The 16,264-nt window shown below is 41.8% G+C and overlaps 1 protein-coding gene across 9 annotated transcripts in view; it reads left to right on the forward strand.

Moving 5' to 3' along the window:
• Nucleotides 1-16,264, forward strand: part of DCLK2 (doublecortin like kinase 2) — a 142,590-nt gene that overhangs the window by 107,589 nt on the left and 18,737 nt on the right. For 6 of the 9 annotated variants that reach the window (XR_006779870.2, XR_006779869.2, XM_045798861.2 and 3 more), the window contains 5 exons: nucleotides 1,262-1,337; nucleotides 2,145-2,253; nucleotides 3,921-3,978; nucleotides 11,565-11,684; nucleotides 11,922-12,068. Coding sequence is in view for 6 of the 9 variants with exons in the window: in XM_045798861.2 (XP_045654817.1) it covers nucleotides 1,262-1,337; nucleotides 2,145-2,253; nucleotides 3,921-3,978; nucleotides 11,565-11,684; nucleotides 11,922-12,068 (510 nt within the window). In the remaining 3 variants the exon portion in view is untranslated. The remainder of the gene's footprint in view (nucleotides 1-1,261; nucleotides 1,338-2,144; nucleotides 2,254-3,920; nucleotides 3,979-11,564; nucleotides 11,685-11,921; nucleotides 12,069-16,264) is intronic. The other 3 variants (XR_015726505.1, XM_045798855.2, XM_045798857.2) reach the window with 1 other exon arrangement.

Consider the following 16,264-nt stretch of genomic DNA (forward strand, 5'->3'; position numbering starts at 1 on the left):
CTCTTATTCTTGAGGCTCGTATCTTATTCCAGAAGAACTTCTGGATGATCCTGTTTGAAGCAATGTGTGTAAGTATTGGGCTTTCCTGGGTTTTGAACCAGACTCAGGATCTGTGAGGTTCTTACTTCATCCAGAGGAAGAGAGTAGACCCAGTGTGTCCAACTTTGAGCTCTCTGGGGCGGGCGTCTCCCTGGCTTGGCCCTGTCATGTATGCCTTTAGTCAGCAAGTATGAATTCAGTGTTGTGTGTACCAAGCACTGGGCTGCCTACGGGAGATGCAGTCATGAATAAGGCACAATCATTATGGGGTAGAGGTACCAGGATAGTTCGGGCATAGAGGCAGGCAGGTAAGTTCACTAACACAAAAAATGTTGAAGAGCCTTCTCAGTATTTGGTAAGTCCTTTGACCTTGGAAGCTCCTGAAAGGAATAATTAAAAAAAGAAAAGGGGAAAGAAAGACAAAATTTAAGGAGAAAAATTTGAATTCAAAAGCCTAAGAGCCCTTAGGGATAAAGAAAAAATTCCCTAAGCAGACATAATAATAAACCCGATATGAGTAATAGTCATAATATGAGTTTTTCAGTTCTTCTAAGAATTAGAGATATTTTTGTATTGGACTGGGAACTTCAGCCCTATTGAGTTAGAACCTATCTTTTAGTTTTATCTTTTATTTCCCTCTGGTTCCTCGTAATAAAAGTCTTTAAAATGGTTAGGAGGAATTCTTGCTGTCTTAGGGGCCGTGAAGAAGAGGGTCGAGCCCGGGCTGCACTCTGGATCTGGAGTCCACAGGAGGGTGTGGAAGGTGATTCAGTCCTAGGCATGGGGCTGAGTTCTGAGAAGGGCTCCACCTTAGCAGGGTCTCCCTGAGGTCCACCACAGGGTGGCTGTGGGATCCGAGGACTCTGTGCTGACATGTCTTGGAATTACTTAGCGTTCTAAACCTTACATGCCACTAATCAGTACCTTGTTCTGCTGTGATGCCATCATAGTTTCCTTTACTTTATTCCATTGAGGTCAAAAGTAAAACAGTATCAAAGAGAGCAACACACGATCAATTCCCTGATATCCACTCTGATTTGAAAATACTTTAAGGCAGAAATGTGTTAATGATATAGGGAGGGGACGAAGGAGAAAGAGATCTCTTCTCTCTTTTTGTAACATTATACTCTTGCACAATACAAGCATTTTCTGTTCTTTAAAGATTAGCTAGCTGAAGATGTGTAAATTTTCCTGATAAATAATGGTCACTCTCCTCTTTCAGCAGATTTCTGCACACGGAAGATCTTCTTCCAATGTAAATGGTGGACCTGAACTTGCTCGTTGCATGAGTCCTGAAGGTAGTCCTCAATCTGATGATTACTTTTGTAAAGGAAGTTGTCCACATGAACTTGGTGGCCACCCAAAACCCACTTGTGCTAAATTATCATCTTCGTCAACAGGGATGTAATCCTGTCACCAGTTAGCCTAGTGAGCCTTGGTGAGGTCGCGTCAAGATACATAAAAGTTCCTTTTTTTTAAATTAAGCTAACCCAATTTCAGATTTTACACGTGGGCCTCCTTTATTTTTCCTTAGTGGCAGTCTGCTCATAAGTCCTACATGTAGACTTTCCTTTCTCTCAGGGAGCAAAAGTGCTTTTCTTCATTGGATGTCTGCTATGTGCTGGGCTTTGGGGATACTTTGTATAAAATAGTCCTTTTAACCACTTCCTCTTCCTGCTTCTCTCTCCTCCCCCTTTTGAGAGGACTTTGATCCTCTCTACCTTAACAGGTATCCCAGCTGGGTAGAGTTTTCTTTACTAGAAAATTTTTAAGATTGAATCCCCACCATCATCCGCTTCCCCAAGAGTTAATAAAGAAGTTTACAAAGCTTAGGTTAAATTTCCTTTTACTTATTTCAGTTGATATTTCAGGGATGTGTTAGGTTTATTGATTATGTTGGTTTTAGATTTCACAACAAGGTCAAAAGGAAATTGGTGATTTAGGCGTTTAGGTGTTCTCTTCGGAAAATATGCTTAGAAATTTTCTAATGGTTCACCATAGATTTAGAAATGAATCGCATTGCAATTTATTATTTTACAGATATGTAGGAATCAAGATGAAACGCTGATGTGTTTGCTAGACTTTGCATTTATCCTTTTGTACAGGTGTGAATGGAAACAGGTGCTCTGAATCATCAACTCTTCTTGAGAAATACAAAATTGGGAAGGTCATTGGTGATGGAAATTTTGCAGTAGTCAAAGAGTGCATGGACAGGTGAGTGGATAGTGAGGATGATAATTGGTTTACCTATATTTCTTCCCTGGAGTTTATTCTTACCTGAATGAATGAATGAATGAATGAATGAAAGGCATTCCTGGGAGGTCTCTTTTCCCCCCTCCTGAAAAAGTCTACTCTTAGGACCAGCTGTTTTATAAGTCCACAGGCAATTTGACCTGGAAAAATATGGGTGTAGACACAGAGTATAAACTTGCTTTGTATGCAGTTGGGCTGAGAGATTTATCAGGTCTCATCCATGAACCAGAGAGGAATAGGAAAGAATAAGATTGATTAAAAAAAAAAAAAAATCTCCTGTAGCACTTACCTGTGTCAGGCATGTTCTCAGTGCTGTGCTTATATTATTAACCCATTTAAACTCCACAGTAAGCCTATCAACTAATACTTAGTTGTATATACTAGTAGTTCAGGATACATGAGCTCTGACTTTATTCACATCAGTGTCAGCCAACTTTTGCCTATATGAAAATTATATATTTGCTTATTCAACTTTATTTTGTTTAAGGTCCTAAATTAATTCTCAAGTGGTAAGAAATAAATTCTTTTATTAAATTCCAGGCCTTTTGTAAACAGTATGCAAACTGGAAAAGACTCAAATTAGAGTCCTTGTATTTATAGGACAATATCCTACTTGTTCGAAGTGGTAATTTTTATTATTGGTGGGGAGTTTTCCAGAAAGTCGTAACTACAGCTTTTCCATTTCACTGCATCTCCAGTGAAGCTTTGATGCTCCTTGTAGAGGACACTCCCCTGTCCCCTGAGTCTTTTGACTTCGCTCTGGTGCACAGTTTGGCACCCAAGTAACAAGTTAAGCATCTAAAATACGACCTCTACAGACTCATTAGAAATCTGAGTCCGGGTTTGGTTTATGTGATGGGGGAGCAACGTAAAGGGAAAGTTACTCTCCCAAGGTTGGCTTCGTCAGTGTGTACTGTGCCCGTGTGGCTAAGGCATCTGCACTGGAGAGAACTGATGTGTTCCAGGAATACTGCCGTGTTCTTTGTCGAACTGGCGTCCTAGCTAAACAGTACCTTTTGGTGTGTTCAGATTAAACTATGTTAGAGGTGATTAAAAGTCAACATCATATCCAAGTAAATGATCTCTTTACTACCAGATACAGGCAGTTAAAGGTGTGGATAAAATGGCCCCAGCTGGAGTTTTGGCTGAGAGAGAGATATTGAGAGATATTGAAAGCCTAGGGCTTTTTAGTCATTCATAGATTAATGTGAAGATATTGATCATAGAAAATTTTTAGTTACTTCGATTCATTTTTCTTAATTTTATTCTGCCTCCTAAGAGAACTGTTTTGAGATTGAAGTATGGAAAAAATTTCTTGTTCCACTTTGATACAACAGAGTTTAAGTCCTTTCAATATGTGAATTATTTAATATTATAATTATTAACATTTATAAAATGAGACTGACAGTGTAGCTTTGGATTTTTTTCTCTTTTTTTGGGTACCTTTCTCCCTGTCCCCACTCACTATCATCCCTGATTTACAGAGGAGGAAGGTAGTACTTCTTTGTTGAACTGTTTTCCTGTTCTAAAAGATATTTAGAAGAATATCTTAGTTTCCTTTAGTAGAGGAAATCAGGAATGATTGTATCTTAGTGTCTTTAAATTGCCCTTCTCTGATTGTTTCATAGGTCCACTGGAAAGGAATTTGCCCTGAAGATTATAGACAAAGCCAAATGTTGTGGAAAGGTACAGTATACGTAACTGTTCTGTAAACGAAACTGAGAAACTTGGTGAGATGTTTACTGTGGTGAAGGAATTTAAGTGGGCATTGACAAGGCCTTAATAGGAATAGACCACTGATAATAATGGGGGAAACACTATCAACCTGTCTTTTTCTTTCTTGTCATTTTTTAAAAAACTTTAATCCTAAAACAATAAATCGACTTGATCTGGTCCTAGCTACAGAAAATATAAGTTCTCTTCTTTGGGAAATGCCTGTATCAAAACCCAGCAAGGATCAAAAGATGTATCACGAACTGTGATGAGTCTAAGACTTTACCTTACTTTCCAACTAACTAGTTAGCCTTCTTGCTGTATGGATGCTGGCTGAAGACACAAGATTGCTGGGTCAGAGACAAAACACTTTATAACTCGTGGCACAGCAGGTAGCATTGGTTCTCTTAGCTCCCAAGTCCCACGGAAGTGATGCAGAGGGGCCCCGCTGGTTGTCGTACGCAGAATAGGTTTAGATCACAGCTGAGGATCCTTAAGATTAGTGAACCCCAGTCTTATGAGGGTGCAGCTAGCAAACCTATCCAAACTTTGCCCCAGAGGAAAACTTTATTTTTATGATCAGGGTCAGGAAACCAATCTGTCCTATACCCTTGAGGGAGACCCTATCTCCAAGATCTCTGTGTTACAAATACCCTCGGGAAGATTGTAACAAAAGCCAATACAAGAAGTGCAGAAACACCATGAAGAATTGCCTGCCCCCCACCCCGCCCACGAACTTTTTTTTCTTCTGTCCTACTCTCCAGCTGGTCTTGGAAAGACCAAATGATGAAATGCTTCTGAAGTATAGATATGTTAACTATGTTTGAAAAGATAAATATTCTGTAGCAGGGATGACAAAGACCTTTTTAGGTTATTTTCTCGTAGCATAGCAGTTAAGAAAGCAGGCTCTAGAACTCATGGGTGGCTAGTCTGAATTGATATGTAGATGTAGAAAACACAGTAGGTTTTTGTAGACTTAGTACTAAAAAGAAAAACAATGTGGTACCTCATTAATACCTTTTTTATTTGATTGCATGTTGAAATGATAATATTTTGGATATATTGGGTTATGTAAGTTATTGGTGTTATCTACATCTTTTTACATTTCTTAATGTGGGTATTAGAAAATTTAGATTTCGGGGGGGCACCTGGGTGGCACAGCGGTTAAGCGTCTGCCTTCGGCTCAGGGCGTGATCCTGGCGTTATGGGATTGAGCCCCACATCAGGCTCCTCCGCTATGAGCCTGGTTCTTTCTCTCCCACTCCCCCTGCTTGTGTTCCCTCTCTCGCTGGCTGTCTCTATCTCTGTCGAATAAACAAATAAAATCTTTAAAAAAAAAAAAAAAAGAAAATTTAGATTTCTGTATATGGCTCACATTCTATTTCTGTTGAACAGTGCTGTTCTAGTGCCCGAGTGTATAAAGTTTTAGTCTTGGTTCTGCTGCTTCTTTCCTGTGCTACCTTGGAAAAGTTACTTAACCCCTCTGTGTTTTTATTTCTCCCTCTAAAATGTGATTGTTAATAATATCTAAGACACAAGGTTATTGTGAGGAATAACTGAATTAAGGTATGGAAAACATGTAGAGAAATACTAGTCTTATATACTAGTATTAATAATGTTAACATTATTAACATGCCGCAGGAATTCAAATGTATAATTAATTAGAATTTGAAGTGATAGTCATGATTTTATATTTATGGAACTCCTAAACTAGTCCTCATTGGAAATTTACAAAATTAGGTGTTTTTAACAGAAAGTTTAAAATATTATTATTATGGTGAAGTTTTAGAAAGGCAAAAGGCAAGTTTGTCATATCTTTTTTTTTTTCCACACCATGACAGCTAATGAAGCAGAGACTGTGCAAAATGCCCCCCTTTTCTTTGAATAAGTAAGGTTTTCCTACAGTTAATTTTCTTTAAATAATTGTGTGCTTTTACTTAGTGTTCTAACAATATTATTAAATTTTTAACTGCAAAGCCTTTTCCCCACATGTAAATAAGCGTTGCTCTTTCTGGTATTGTGGGATTTAAGCAGAATGTGTTATAATTTTGGGAGCCACGCTCTAAGCAAGTAGCAAGTATTTTTATCAAAAAAGTAAAACAAACAAACAAACAAACAAAAACTATGGTAGGGGGCTATTGTTTACCTGATTAAAATTTAAGCAGCTGTTCTAGTTGTTGAAAAAAGCTCTTTATGTGCAGAAATATGTTAGTCTGGTACACAGAGTGCTGAGACAAGTGATTAGATCACTTTAAACATTTGGGTCTGTTTTTCCTTGTCACTGAATGTCATTCTGTTTTTATAATTTATGATCATATACTTATTTCCGTCCTCACATTTTGCTTATTTGAGCAACTGTTTCCACTTTGACTATATAAAATTACAACTTTTACAAACTTGATTTGTTCCAAATAAGTAAATTTTCCCATTGAATTTTATCTTTAGAAAAAAAATGATATAGAGAATTTGTTTTTTAAAACAAAATTTAGGGGGAGGCATAGTGGAATCAGCTGCTACTCTGGGGTGTTGTTGGTTACTTCTGTTTTGTGGGTTGTACACAGAAACTAAATTACCAAAATGTATTCTCTCTCCAGACTTGACATAAAGGAATTTTGCACATTACCTTTAATGACTTGCTGAACAAGATATGCCAGTTTCACTGATAAACAGAGGTTCGGATTAAAGAGCTTCCCAAAAGTCACACAGAGGCAGGGCAGTGATTGGAATTTTGTGCTAGTGGCCTATGTAGCCTGTACATTAGGCAGTCTGCCATGTTCCCTATTCAAGCTCCATTTATTCATTTGTTCATGTAATAAGAACCTGGAGAAAAAAAATGTTAACCTTTCTGGCCTTCTCTTTGCTTTTCTGTCATATACATATACATTATTAAATTAATTGACTCATTTACCTAAAATTTGTTATGTGTGCAAGAAACTGTGCTAGGAATAGGGTAATCTCTCATATAAATTAATACCAGCTCTGCAGAGAACATATGGGAGTTTAGAGGAAGCTCAGGAGAGAGAAGTTGGTGATCGGTGAAGGCACCATAGAGCAAGCATTTGAGCTGGAACTCCAGCAGTGGGTAGGATTTCAACAGGCAGCGATGGAAGTAGAGCCTTCCAGGGGCTAGCACAGCATGAGCAAAGGCCCAGAGGATGGAAAGCATGTTAGGTGCCTCTAAGTAGGAGATTTTTGCAGGATTCGCCGTGGGGCTGGATTTATGGAGGCCATTGAGAAGGCTGTGGTGTTTGTAAATTTAAGAATTCTTTGATATCTAATATTCTAAACAGTTCATTTTAAATGATTACTAGATTTGCATGGTGTACGAGGCTCTCTGTTACGGTGCTTCGGAGTGGTCTGCCCTTCTCTTCCCACAGTTACGCATTCGTCACCTACACGCAATGGGCCCAAGCACAACACAAATCCAAACATATATTATATTCGTTTCCTGAGGCTGTTGGAATAAAGTACTACAAACTCTGTGGCTTGTAACAGCAGGAATTTATTCCCTCACAGTTCTGGAGGTCAGAAGTCTGAAATCCATACTCCCTCTGGAGCTCTAGGGGAGAATCTGTTCTTTGCCTCTGAGTAGCTTCTAGTGGCTGATGGCATTCCTTGGCTTGCAGCCACATCACTCCAATCTCTGCCCCTGTCTTCACATCACCCTCTCTTCCGTGTGTTTATTTTTCCTCTTCTGTCTGTGAAATCTCCTTCTGCCTCCATTCATAAGGACAGTTGTGATGGCACCCAGATAATCCAGGGTTGTCTCCTCATTGCAGAATCATTAATCACATCTGCAAAGACCTTTCCTCCAAATAAGGTAATATTTACAAGTTCCAGGGGTTAGGCCTTGATATCTTTGGGTGGTCGTTATTCAATCCGCTACATACATCTTACCACAGAAATCACATGGGGTGATTTGGACATTTTCTCCGTCTTACTGGAGAGCAATACTGACTAAGCAATGTGGAATCCAGCTGAAAGCCACTGTTGGCCAAGAGCAAGGCATGATGTGTTCATTCACTCAGACACTTCAGAACTAACTGTTAGTTGCTGGAGAGCAAGGTAAACAGAAGCCTTCCTACAGCAGGGGTAGAGCAGCGGTTGGAACAAGCACAGGGGGCACTGAGAGAAGTAAGAACGGTGCCAGGCAAGAGATTGGCAATAGGGATAGAAGTGAACGGACGTTCGGAGGCTACTGAGCAAGTAGGCCTGGCAGGAGCTGGGATTGATGGGGCTGTGGTAGAGGACGAGGGAGGGGCTGGGGGACACTGTCAGCTTTGGGCAGTCAGGTGCATTCAGCAGAACAGCAGGCATGGGAGGAAAGGGCTGCTTTGTGGGGCTGGGTGGGGTAGAGACAAGATGGTTAGTTTGGTTTGGGAGAGTTGTTTATTCCCTAATCCATCTCTCTCTCTCTCTTTCATACATTAAAAACCAGCATGGCCAAAGATAAGGTGGTATCCTTTGCCAAGTTAGCAGTTTTCTTTGTTATTTACTCTCACTCAGAACCCTGGAACAGTGCCACGGAACGATTCATATGTAAATTATTTGGCGTTAGAATCCTGAATCACTTAACATGAATAATGGTAGATGGCTGAATAATCTAAGTTCAGGGCAGCTCGAGGTAGAAGTCACGTTCCTGTTGTATTGAGAGGGATTTTTTTTCCTGGCAGATGTAATCTAGAGAGTGTTTTTACGTATTGGACACAGTGATTCCACAGAAATCAGAGATGACATTTGTAACGATTTTTACGGGCTACTTTTGTTTTGCTTCCGATGATGATCCATTTGAAAAGCCGATTGTTCCTTCCCGGACAGTTTTACAGGCACGGGCAGAGGTGGGGAGACAAAGGCTAACATCCCCCATATTCCGACAGAAACGTTCACCAAGCACGTAGAACCTTCGCCGTCGTGGAGGAGAGCCTGGACGGGGCTAACAAGTGATGGTGGGCGGCGTGCTGCAGACTTGCTCAGTATTCCCAATGTCGCGGAGCTGGTGGGCCGAGGGGAAGTTCCACAGCACAGTTCCCAGAAGACTTTCTCTTGAGCCTTTATTGAAAAAGATAACTTTTGAGAGGTGTTGTCTCCCTAGGTGGTAGACTTCTTATTTTAACTGGAATTTGAGAGAGCTCCTGGGGTACTGGTGAGGGGGATTATTTCACACATGTCACTCTCAGCATCCCTACCCGAGCCCCTGAACAGAGGGGCATTTACAGACTCCTCCAACTTCAGAGGCAATGGGGAGGGTGGGGTGGAGCTGAAGTGATAGATCTGTTTAGCTTGAGAATAAAATGCCTCTCTTACTGCAGCGGTAGTACTCCTGTTGTCTCGGCTTCACAGAGAGTGAAAGGAATGCATTTGCTCACCTTTACGTGTTCACGAGAGTCCATCTAACTCTGCTTGTTAGTGTGATGAAGGGCAAACTTGGCGCAGATGATCCAGAGGCCTCGAAGCAAGTGAAGCAATTTGGAGCGTTTGCTGAGTCTGTCTCTGCGGCCGCAAGGAGTTGGCTGTACGGCTGCTTCCCTGGGGAGGGACCAGGGCACTGTTCACTGCTTGGTGCTGTGGCTCTGAAACTTAGACATAAGGGATTGGAAACAGGTGCACAGCCCTGCGCCCGGCCTCCCAGCCAAGGTTTGTTAGGGTCTGAGATCTGGAAGCATTTGCTGAGTCCCAAGCTGGGCGTGGACTTCCCACCCCTGCTCATGAAGGGGGGGTATAGGTTCTCCTCCCTGCACAAGCCTAGTGTGGTTCTGCCTTGACCCCCAACTCACTGTAATACTCCCTCTCGTTCCTTTCTTTTCAAGGGATTAAGTATTTCCCGCTTTGCAGATATCATTTCCACTTAGAAAAATTCTGGCTTTTATTGAAGCATTCATTTTTAAAAGGTGATATTGTATAGTACAAAAAATGCGGCCTTGGACGTCAGAAACCTAGGTCTGCATTTTCCCTCAGAAGACTGTTCTAAGGATAGAGTGTTAAGACATTGCACCACAAGTACTTTCATTGCAGAGAGACTGACAAATAGTGACTAGATTCCTAGTAAGTGTTGGTTCTTTTCTTTTCCTGCTTCGGTTTAGCATTTGCCCTGTCATTTGCCAACATTTACTGAGTGACTACTTGGACAAGCCCGGTGCATTCAACGCTGGGGAAATGGCCCATGTGGGCAGGAACTTGCACAGATTTCTTCATTCCTTTGTTGTAATGTACACTTCATCTGTTGTCAGACTGTTTGAGGTGGCTTAGAGTAAAAAGACGTGTCCACATGGATGCACGAAGATAAGGGGAGAACCTAAATGACATCTTGACCTAGAGATGATTATCTTACCACTGCAGTGGAACACTGAATTTAGTGCTGAGATTCATGATTGCAAAGGTGAAAGGGACAATATGAGGGACACACACATGGGTGTATACATCTGTGTGTATTTAGGTAGCCAATACTATCTCTTATATGGTTATGTTTTATGTAAAAGTTATATTTGAAAACCCAGAACGTGTCAGAGGGGAATCAGTTAATTTAACAGAGCATACCCTAAGTTCAAAATAATTCATTGTTATAGCTAATGAGGATGAACAAATGTGATATTATTGAAATATTTTCATGTCTCATAAAAATAAAGCAGTAGTTGTTCATGATTCATGTTTGGTGTATTGGGAATAATTCCTTAATGCTGTGGGTGAACATTTTGCTCCAGTGCTGATCCCAGTTGCATGACTCACCAGGATTGATAATCAGGTAGTATTTTCAGGGAAGTGGTTAGAGTTAAAATGAAAGCAGTGGTCTCTGTGGTACTCTGTGTTTCCTGATTTCTGAAATACGAGACGGTAAGGAACATCCTTCTGGTGAGTGATTCCATACCCAGCCATAGAGGGAGAACTTTTCTTTTTCTCATAAATTCGACATGAAATTCAAATTTATATTAGTAATGGTTTAAAAACGGGAAATTTAATGCTCAGATTACATTCCATACACATGCAAATTTCCTTGGATACTTGATCTTGATTTTGAGTGTATACTCAAAAAGTGGTTCCAGGGGCACCTGAGTGGCTTAGTCAGTTAAGCATCTGACTCTTGATTTCAGCTCAGGTTGTGACCTCAGGGTCATGAGGTTGAGCTCCGTGTTGGGCTCTGCTCCGGGCATGGAGCCTGCTTAACATTCTCTCTCTCTCTCTCTCTCTCTCTCTCTCTCGTTCTCTCTCTCTTAAAAAAAAAAAATGGTTTCAGCTGAATCACAAAGCACAGTGCTGTGTGCCCAAGCTTTCTCAGTGTCATGACCTCGTAAGGCGTTGGAGGTAATGAAGAGACAAGAAGGCAGTATGTTTTATGTGCTGGGGTGGCACCACTGAGCCCTTTCAAGGGACACTTTAAAGGATATCAGTTCCTTTTTGTTAGTGACAATGACACGTCACACTGACTTGTCCTTGGTTTTGTCTTTGCACCAAGGGACATGCTTCCCTCGGCATCCAGTCCACAGTAGTGCATCTTCCAGAATATAAAGATAGAGCAGAGGGTTCCGTGGTTTCTGACCCACCTCTCTAAACCCTTCCTTTGACAGGAGCACCTGATTGAGAACGAAGTGTCCATCCTGCGCAGGGTGAAACATCCAAATATCATCATGCTGGTTGAGGAGATGGAAACAGCTACTGAGCTCTTTCTGGTGATGGAATTGGTCAAAGTAAGAGGATGGAGAGATTTCAAGAGCTTTCGTTGGTGCCAAATCCTAAGACTTATCATGTTCTTGAAGACCCTAATTGGAAACATGTTTTGCTACCTTGAAACTTTTGTTATTTATAATAATTGTTCATGGGCTTGTGTCATTTTTTCATCTACTCCAGGCTGACGAACCTTCTTTGTTACCTCCATAGGATTGTCACTGTTGACATTTTGCTGTGTCCTTTTATGTGTCCATCAGGGGGGAGATCTCTTTGATGCAATTACCTCTTCGACCAAGTACACTGAGAGAGACGGCAGTGCGATGGTGTACAACCTGGCCAACGCCCTCAGGTATCTTCATGGTCTCAGCATTGTGCACAGAGACATCAAGCCAGAGAACCTCTTGGTATGTCATCTCTGCTTTTTTTGTTCTAATTCATGCCTCTCTTCCTTTAAAATGACATGATCACATGCAAACAATATCACTTTAGAGTCTGTACCAACCCTGCAATAAGGGATTGAGAGTTTTTAAATTTAGAGAATCACCATGACTCAAGTCAATGATCATAGGTTATTAATGGATTTCTTGAATTGGTATGTATTTGTGCATTTATTGTTTATCAGACATTAGAAAACATGTTTCTATTTACATTTTGATTGATGGTATGCTGACTAAAGAAAGGTAAGAAAGAAAATTATTTTATGAGGCAAAACCTCTGAAGATTTAGTTAGAGATAGAATTAGGAGCTTATAGGAGACAGAAATAGAATATGATGGTTCGTTTATATGCAGGACAGAGCTTTGGAAATAATCTAGTCCATTTATCTCAGCTTTGCAGGTACAGAAACTGAGACTCAGAGATGCTCATTTTTCTGGCTGAAAAATCTCATGCGTCCCATTGTTCTATAGAGGAAAGTCTGTGGCATTCAGAGGGCTTCATAATCTGGTCCCAATTTACCTTCCAGCCTCCCCTCCTGTTACTAACCCTTCCCCACCCATCTGTCCAGAGTGGCAGTCAACCTTCATGCCATATTTAGCAACACCTCCATGGTGGCCTATGGAAACACAGCTTGCTAATTGGGCCAACCTTTGTGTCTACACAGTAGAGGAATTTTAGAGAAGCTGATTAGGGACTTCGACCAGCGCACATCCCCCCCATACACACACAAGACCAGTTTTTCATCTATTTCCACCTTTCAGGGCAGAGTATTGTCATCATTACTGCTTAGGAGATGGGGTTATCTGAGTACTCTATATCATGATAATCCAAACTCCAATTTTTTCCCATCCCCAGCCATTAGTTAAGACTTAACTTTATCAACCCCATTACCTATTATTGCTTATTTCCATACTGGTCTATATTTGCCATGTCCTGTTTCTCGGCAGTGTGGCCGTAAATGTGTTCCTCTCATAAGACAGTGAGCAAAAGGCTTGTCTTCTTTGACATCACTCCTGACTCCCTAGACAGAGTCAGTCAAGGCCACCTCTAGTTTCTGCTCTCCATGTTCTGGTGTGGTTGAGTTTCTCATGTACTTGAGTGACTCCTTCTCTAGATAAGCACCATTAGGGGCAAGGCCTGTGTCTCCATTATTTTCATGTCACCAGTGCCCTGGACAGTGCCATGGAAGCACACGGTGGATGTGGAGTAAATGGTTGGTGACTGAGCGTGGCAGTCACTCACTAACTAGCGGCTGCACTTGAACTCCAGTCTACAGCTTGTCTCATACTTGCACTGTGCAAATAATTGTTGAGAGGAATATGCATTGAAGTTGAGGCTTTTAGGTCATCCTGGGGACCTTCTGCTAATCCATTTTCCCCTTTTGGTAATACCATTTGATGATTTCTGAGTATCCACTTAGAAGTATGTGAGGTTGTTTTTTTTTTTTTTTCCTTACCATCTTCTGCCTTGAGGAGTTACGTTTCATGTCTAGATTTTCCTATTGGGAAAATAAATATCCTTTCTGTGTAAAACAAGATGTATTATAGACTTGGTTTTATGAACTCTAAGGAGGAATGGAGACAGAATTGTAGACTGGGCCTCAGGATAGAAGTGAGGATATGGTGTTCTCGCCTCAAAAGTCTTCTTAGCCGTTATGACCTTACAGTGTCTGTCAGGCCCAGGCTCCTCCACCACGGGACTGAGGCTGGCCAGGGGCTTCACAAGCAAGTAACAGGACTTTCTCTGACTGTGGCCACACGCACATGCCGTGGTATTAATGAGGATGCCTCCCTTTCTCCCTGCTGCATGGCGCACCTCACCCTAGTGTTGGTGGCTATGGACGTTTTCTGGAGATACGGAGCGACAGGTCCCTAAGGACAATAGGTTATGGTGGAGCCCCCCCCGCCATTCTGCAGCCCTGATTGCTGAGGCCCCATGAGGAAGGTGACTGAGGCTGTAGTGAACTCACCTGCAAGCCAGGGAGTGTCCATTCTCCTTGATTCCACTCTCACCTCCCCTGCCCTCTGTTTTCCACTCACAATGTGTGGAACATCTGAGTCTAACACCGCCTCCTTTTCTCTTGTCACATGATGGAGACCAGGGTCTCCAACATGACCTGGCTCAGAATGTAACCAGGAAATTGGAACCAACTTCCTCATCCAGTCTAACTTGCCCTGGATGAGTCTTCGCCCGTCTTCAAGGCCGGCAGCAACCCCACTCTGCGACCCAAAGGGGAGGGGAAGGAAGAAGATGATAAAATGGATGTCTGCATGAGGCTAATGTGTGATAGAAAAGGGTCAGGCTTGGAAGCCCTTAGCTGCACATATCCAAGTAAAATATGTGGCTGCCATTGAGAACTTAAATAGACCACTCTGCAGACTGTACGTGTCGTCAGCAGGTCGGCGTTGCCCTAGGATGAGAAAGTGCCATTGAGGCACTAAAAGTAAATACAACAGAGTGACTGTCAGCCTCTTCCTACCCTGAAGACGAATTCCGTTGTTAAGCACCAGAGCATTCAGACATCTGATTTGCATCCCCTTCTCCAGGAGCAGGGTCATAATTTAAAACCCTGCCAGCGGAGATGTATGGGTCGCCGTGTCAGGGAGCACAGGGGTGGCCATTAACGCTGTGAGTTACAGCCTGGTGGTGCCCTGTCAGACTTAACTATGAGAGACCAGTGATAAATTCTGCTTCTCCAGGAGTTCTGGGGACCGGGGAGAGAAGAGGGTTGGTTTCTCATATCTGAAGCTCTTCTAAATCATGATGTTGACATTTTATGTAGAGAACATGCAGCGTTCACTTCGTACGCGGGATCTGCATTCCTCATTTCAAACTTTTGCATTCTGAGTGCAACTTTTGACAGAGCACCTTGCAGGGGGTGGTGGGGCATCTGAACACTGCGGGGCTGGAGTTCTCACAGTCGTGATTGTCGGGATTCACTCAGCATCTGTGTGTGGGTGTGGGCTGCAGTCGGCGTTCTGCCAGGCCTATTCTCTCGCTTTCAGACCTGTTGCAGGATGGTGCCGTGGGATGGTAAAGGTACTGGTTGCAATCCCCACTTGGTAGCTACTAGTAACTTGAATTCTCTGTGCCTCAGTTTCCTCATCTGTAAAACAGAACAGTTATTTTCCTATTCACCCAGGGGGGTGACTCTGACTGAGGTCCAGTGAGATAACGTGTGGAAAAAACATTGGAATCTCTCTAGTTCTGTGAGGATGTCGGTAACTGGGGCGAGAACGGAGCGCTCTGCCAGAACAGAAGGCCTTTGGAGTCCCTCTGCGTATTCGTTCAGCTCTTTCTTAAAATCAGCCTCTCAAAGCAATGCCATATGTGTGTATGTCAGCGTCAGTCTGTTAAAGCAGTGTCACAAATGTGCCTCCGTATGTATAGATTTATACATATTCCTGCTTTGAAGAGAGTCTCCAGCTAAGATTTTGAAACAGACTCATATTATCTTTCACATATTTGCCTCTGTGTCTAGTGTTGGGAAGAGATGAATCAGATAAAGTATTATTTTGGGCTTGTCTGCTCCTTATGACACTTCTCTTTTGATGTTTAGCCAAGGAGTGCCACTTGCCCAGACATAATTCAGTGATTATGAACTGCCCAGTACCTTTCTATTTATGCTCCTGCATCTGACTCTGAATTCCTTATAGGGAATATGAGAAATGGGGCTTTGGGGACCTCTGAGTATCTGACAATAACCCTCAAATACCCCTGGGCATCCATAAATTGCATGTCTAAAGTAAACACGATTTTTCAAAAAAAAATGTACCTAATGAGTGTATTTTAAACTTGTAAAAACAAAATAACAATGACGTTAATAAAATTTTTTTTTTGCTTTCATGATACAGACATTTAAAATTATAATGTTGCTTAGAATGTTCTTATCGCTGCAATTACTTAGGGAATTTCTGAAGTCTGGGTTTCAGTAAATGCGTCATAAATTCTAACTGTAATTCTCTATATCGGATTGTTCTCGTTAATGTTTACATTAAACATAATGGATGGAAAGTCATCCTAAGACCCTGGCATGACTGAGAACCTGGTTTCTCTTGCTTCAGGCTAAATCATTAGTAGCTTTGAATATGCCTCTGCTGAGTTGTGGCTGATTCAGAGTGATAAATATCTGTGAGGGACTCAGCAGCCTCACCATGACTCCC

Source organism: Ursus americanus, chromosome 13, assembly GCF_024610735.1.
Source record: "Ursus americanus isolate L20-20 chromosome 13, mUrsAme1.1.p, whole genome shotgun sequence".
NCBI lineage: Eukaryota > Metazoa > Chordata > Mammalia > Carnivora > Ursidae > Ursus > Ursus americanus.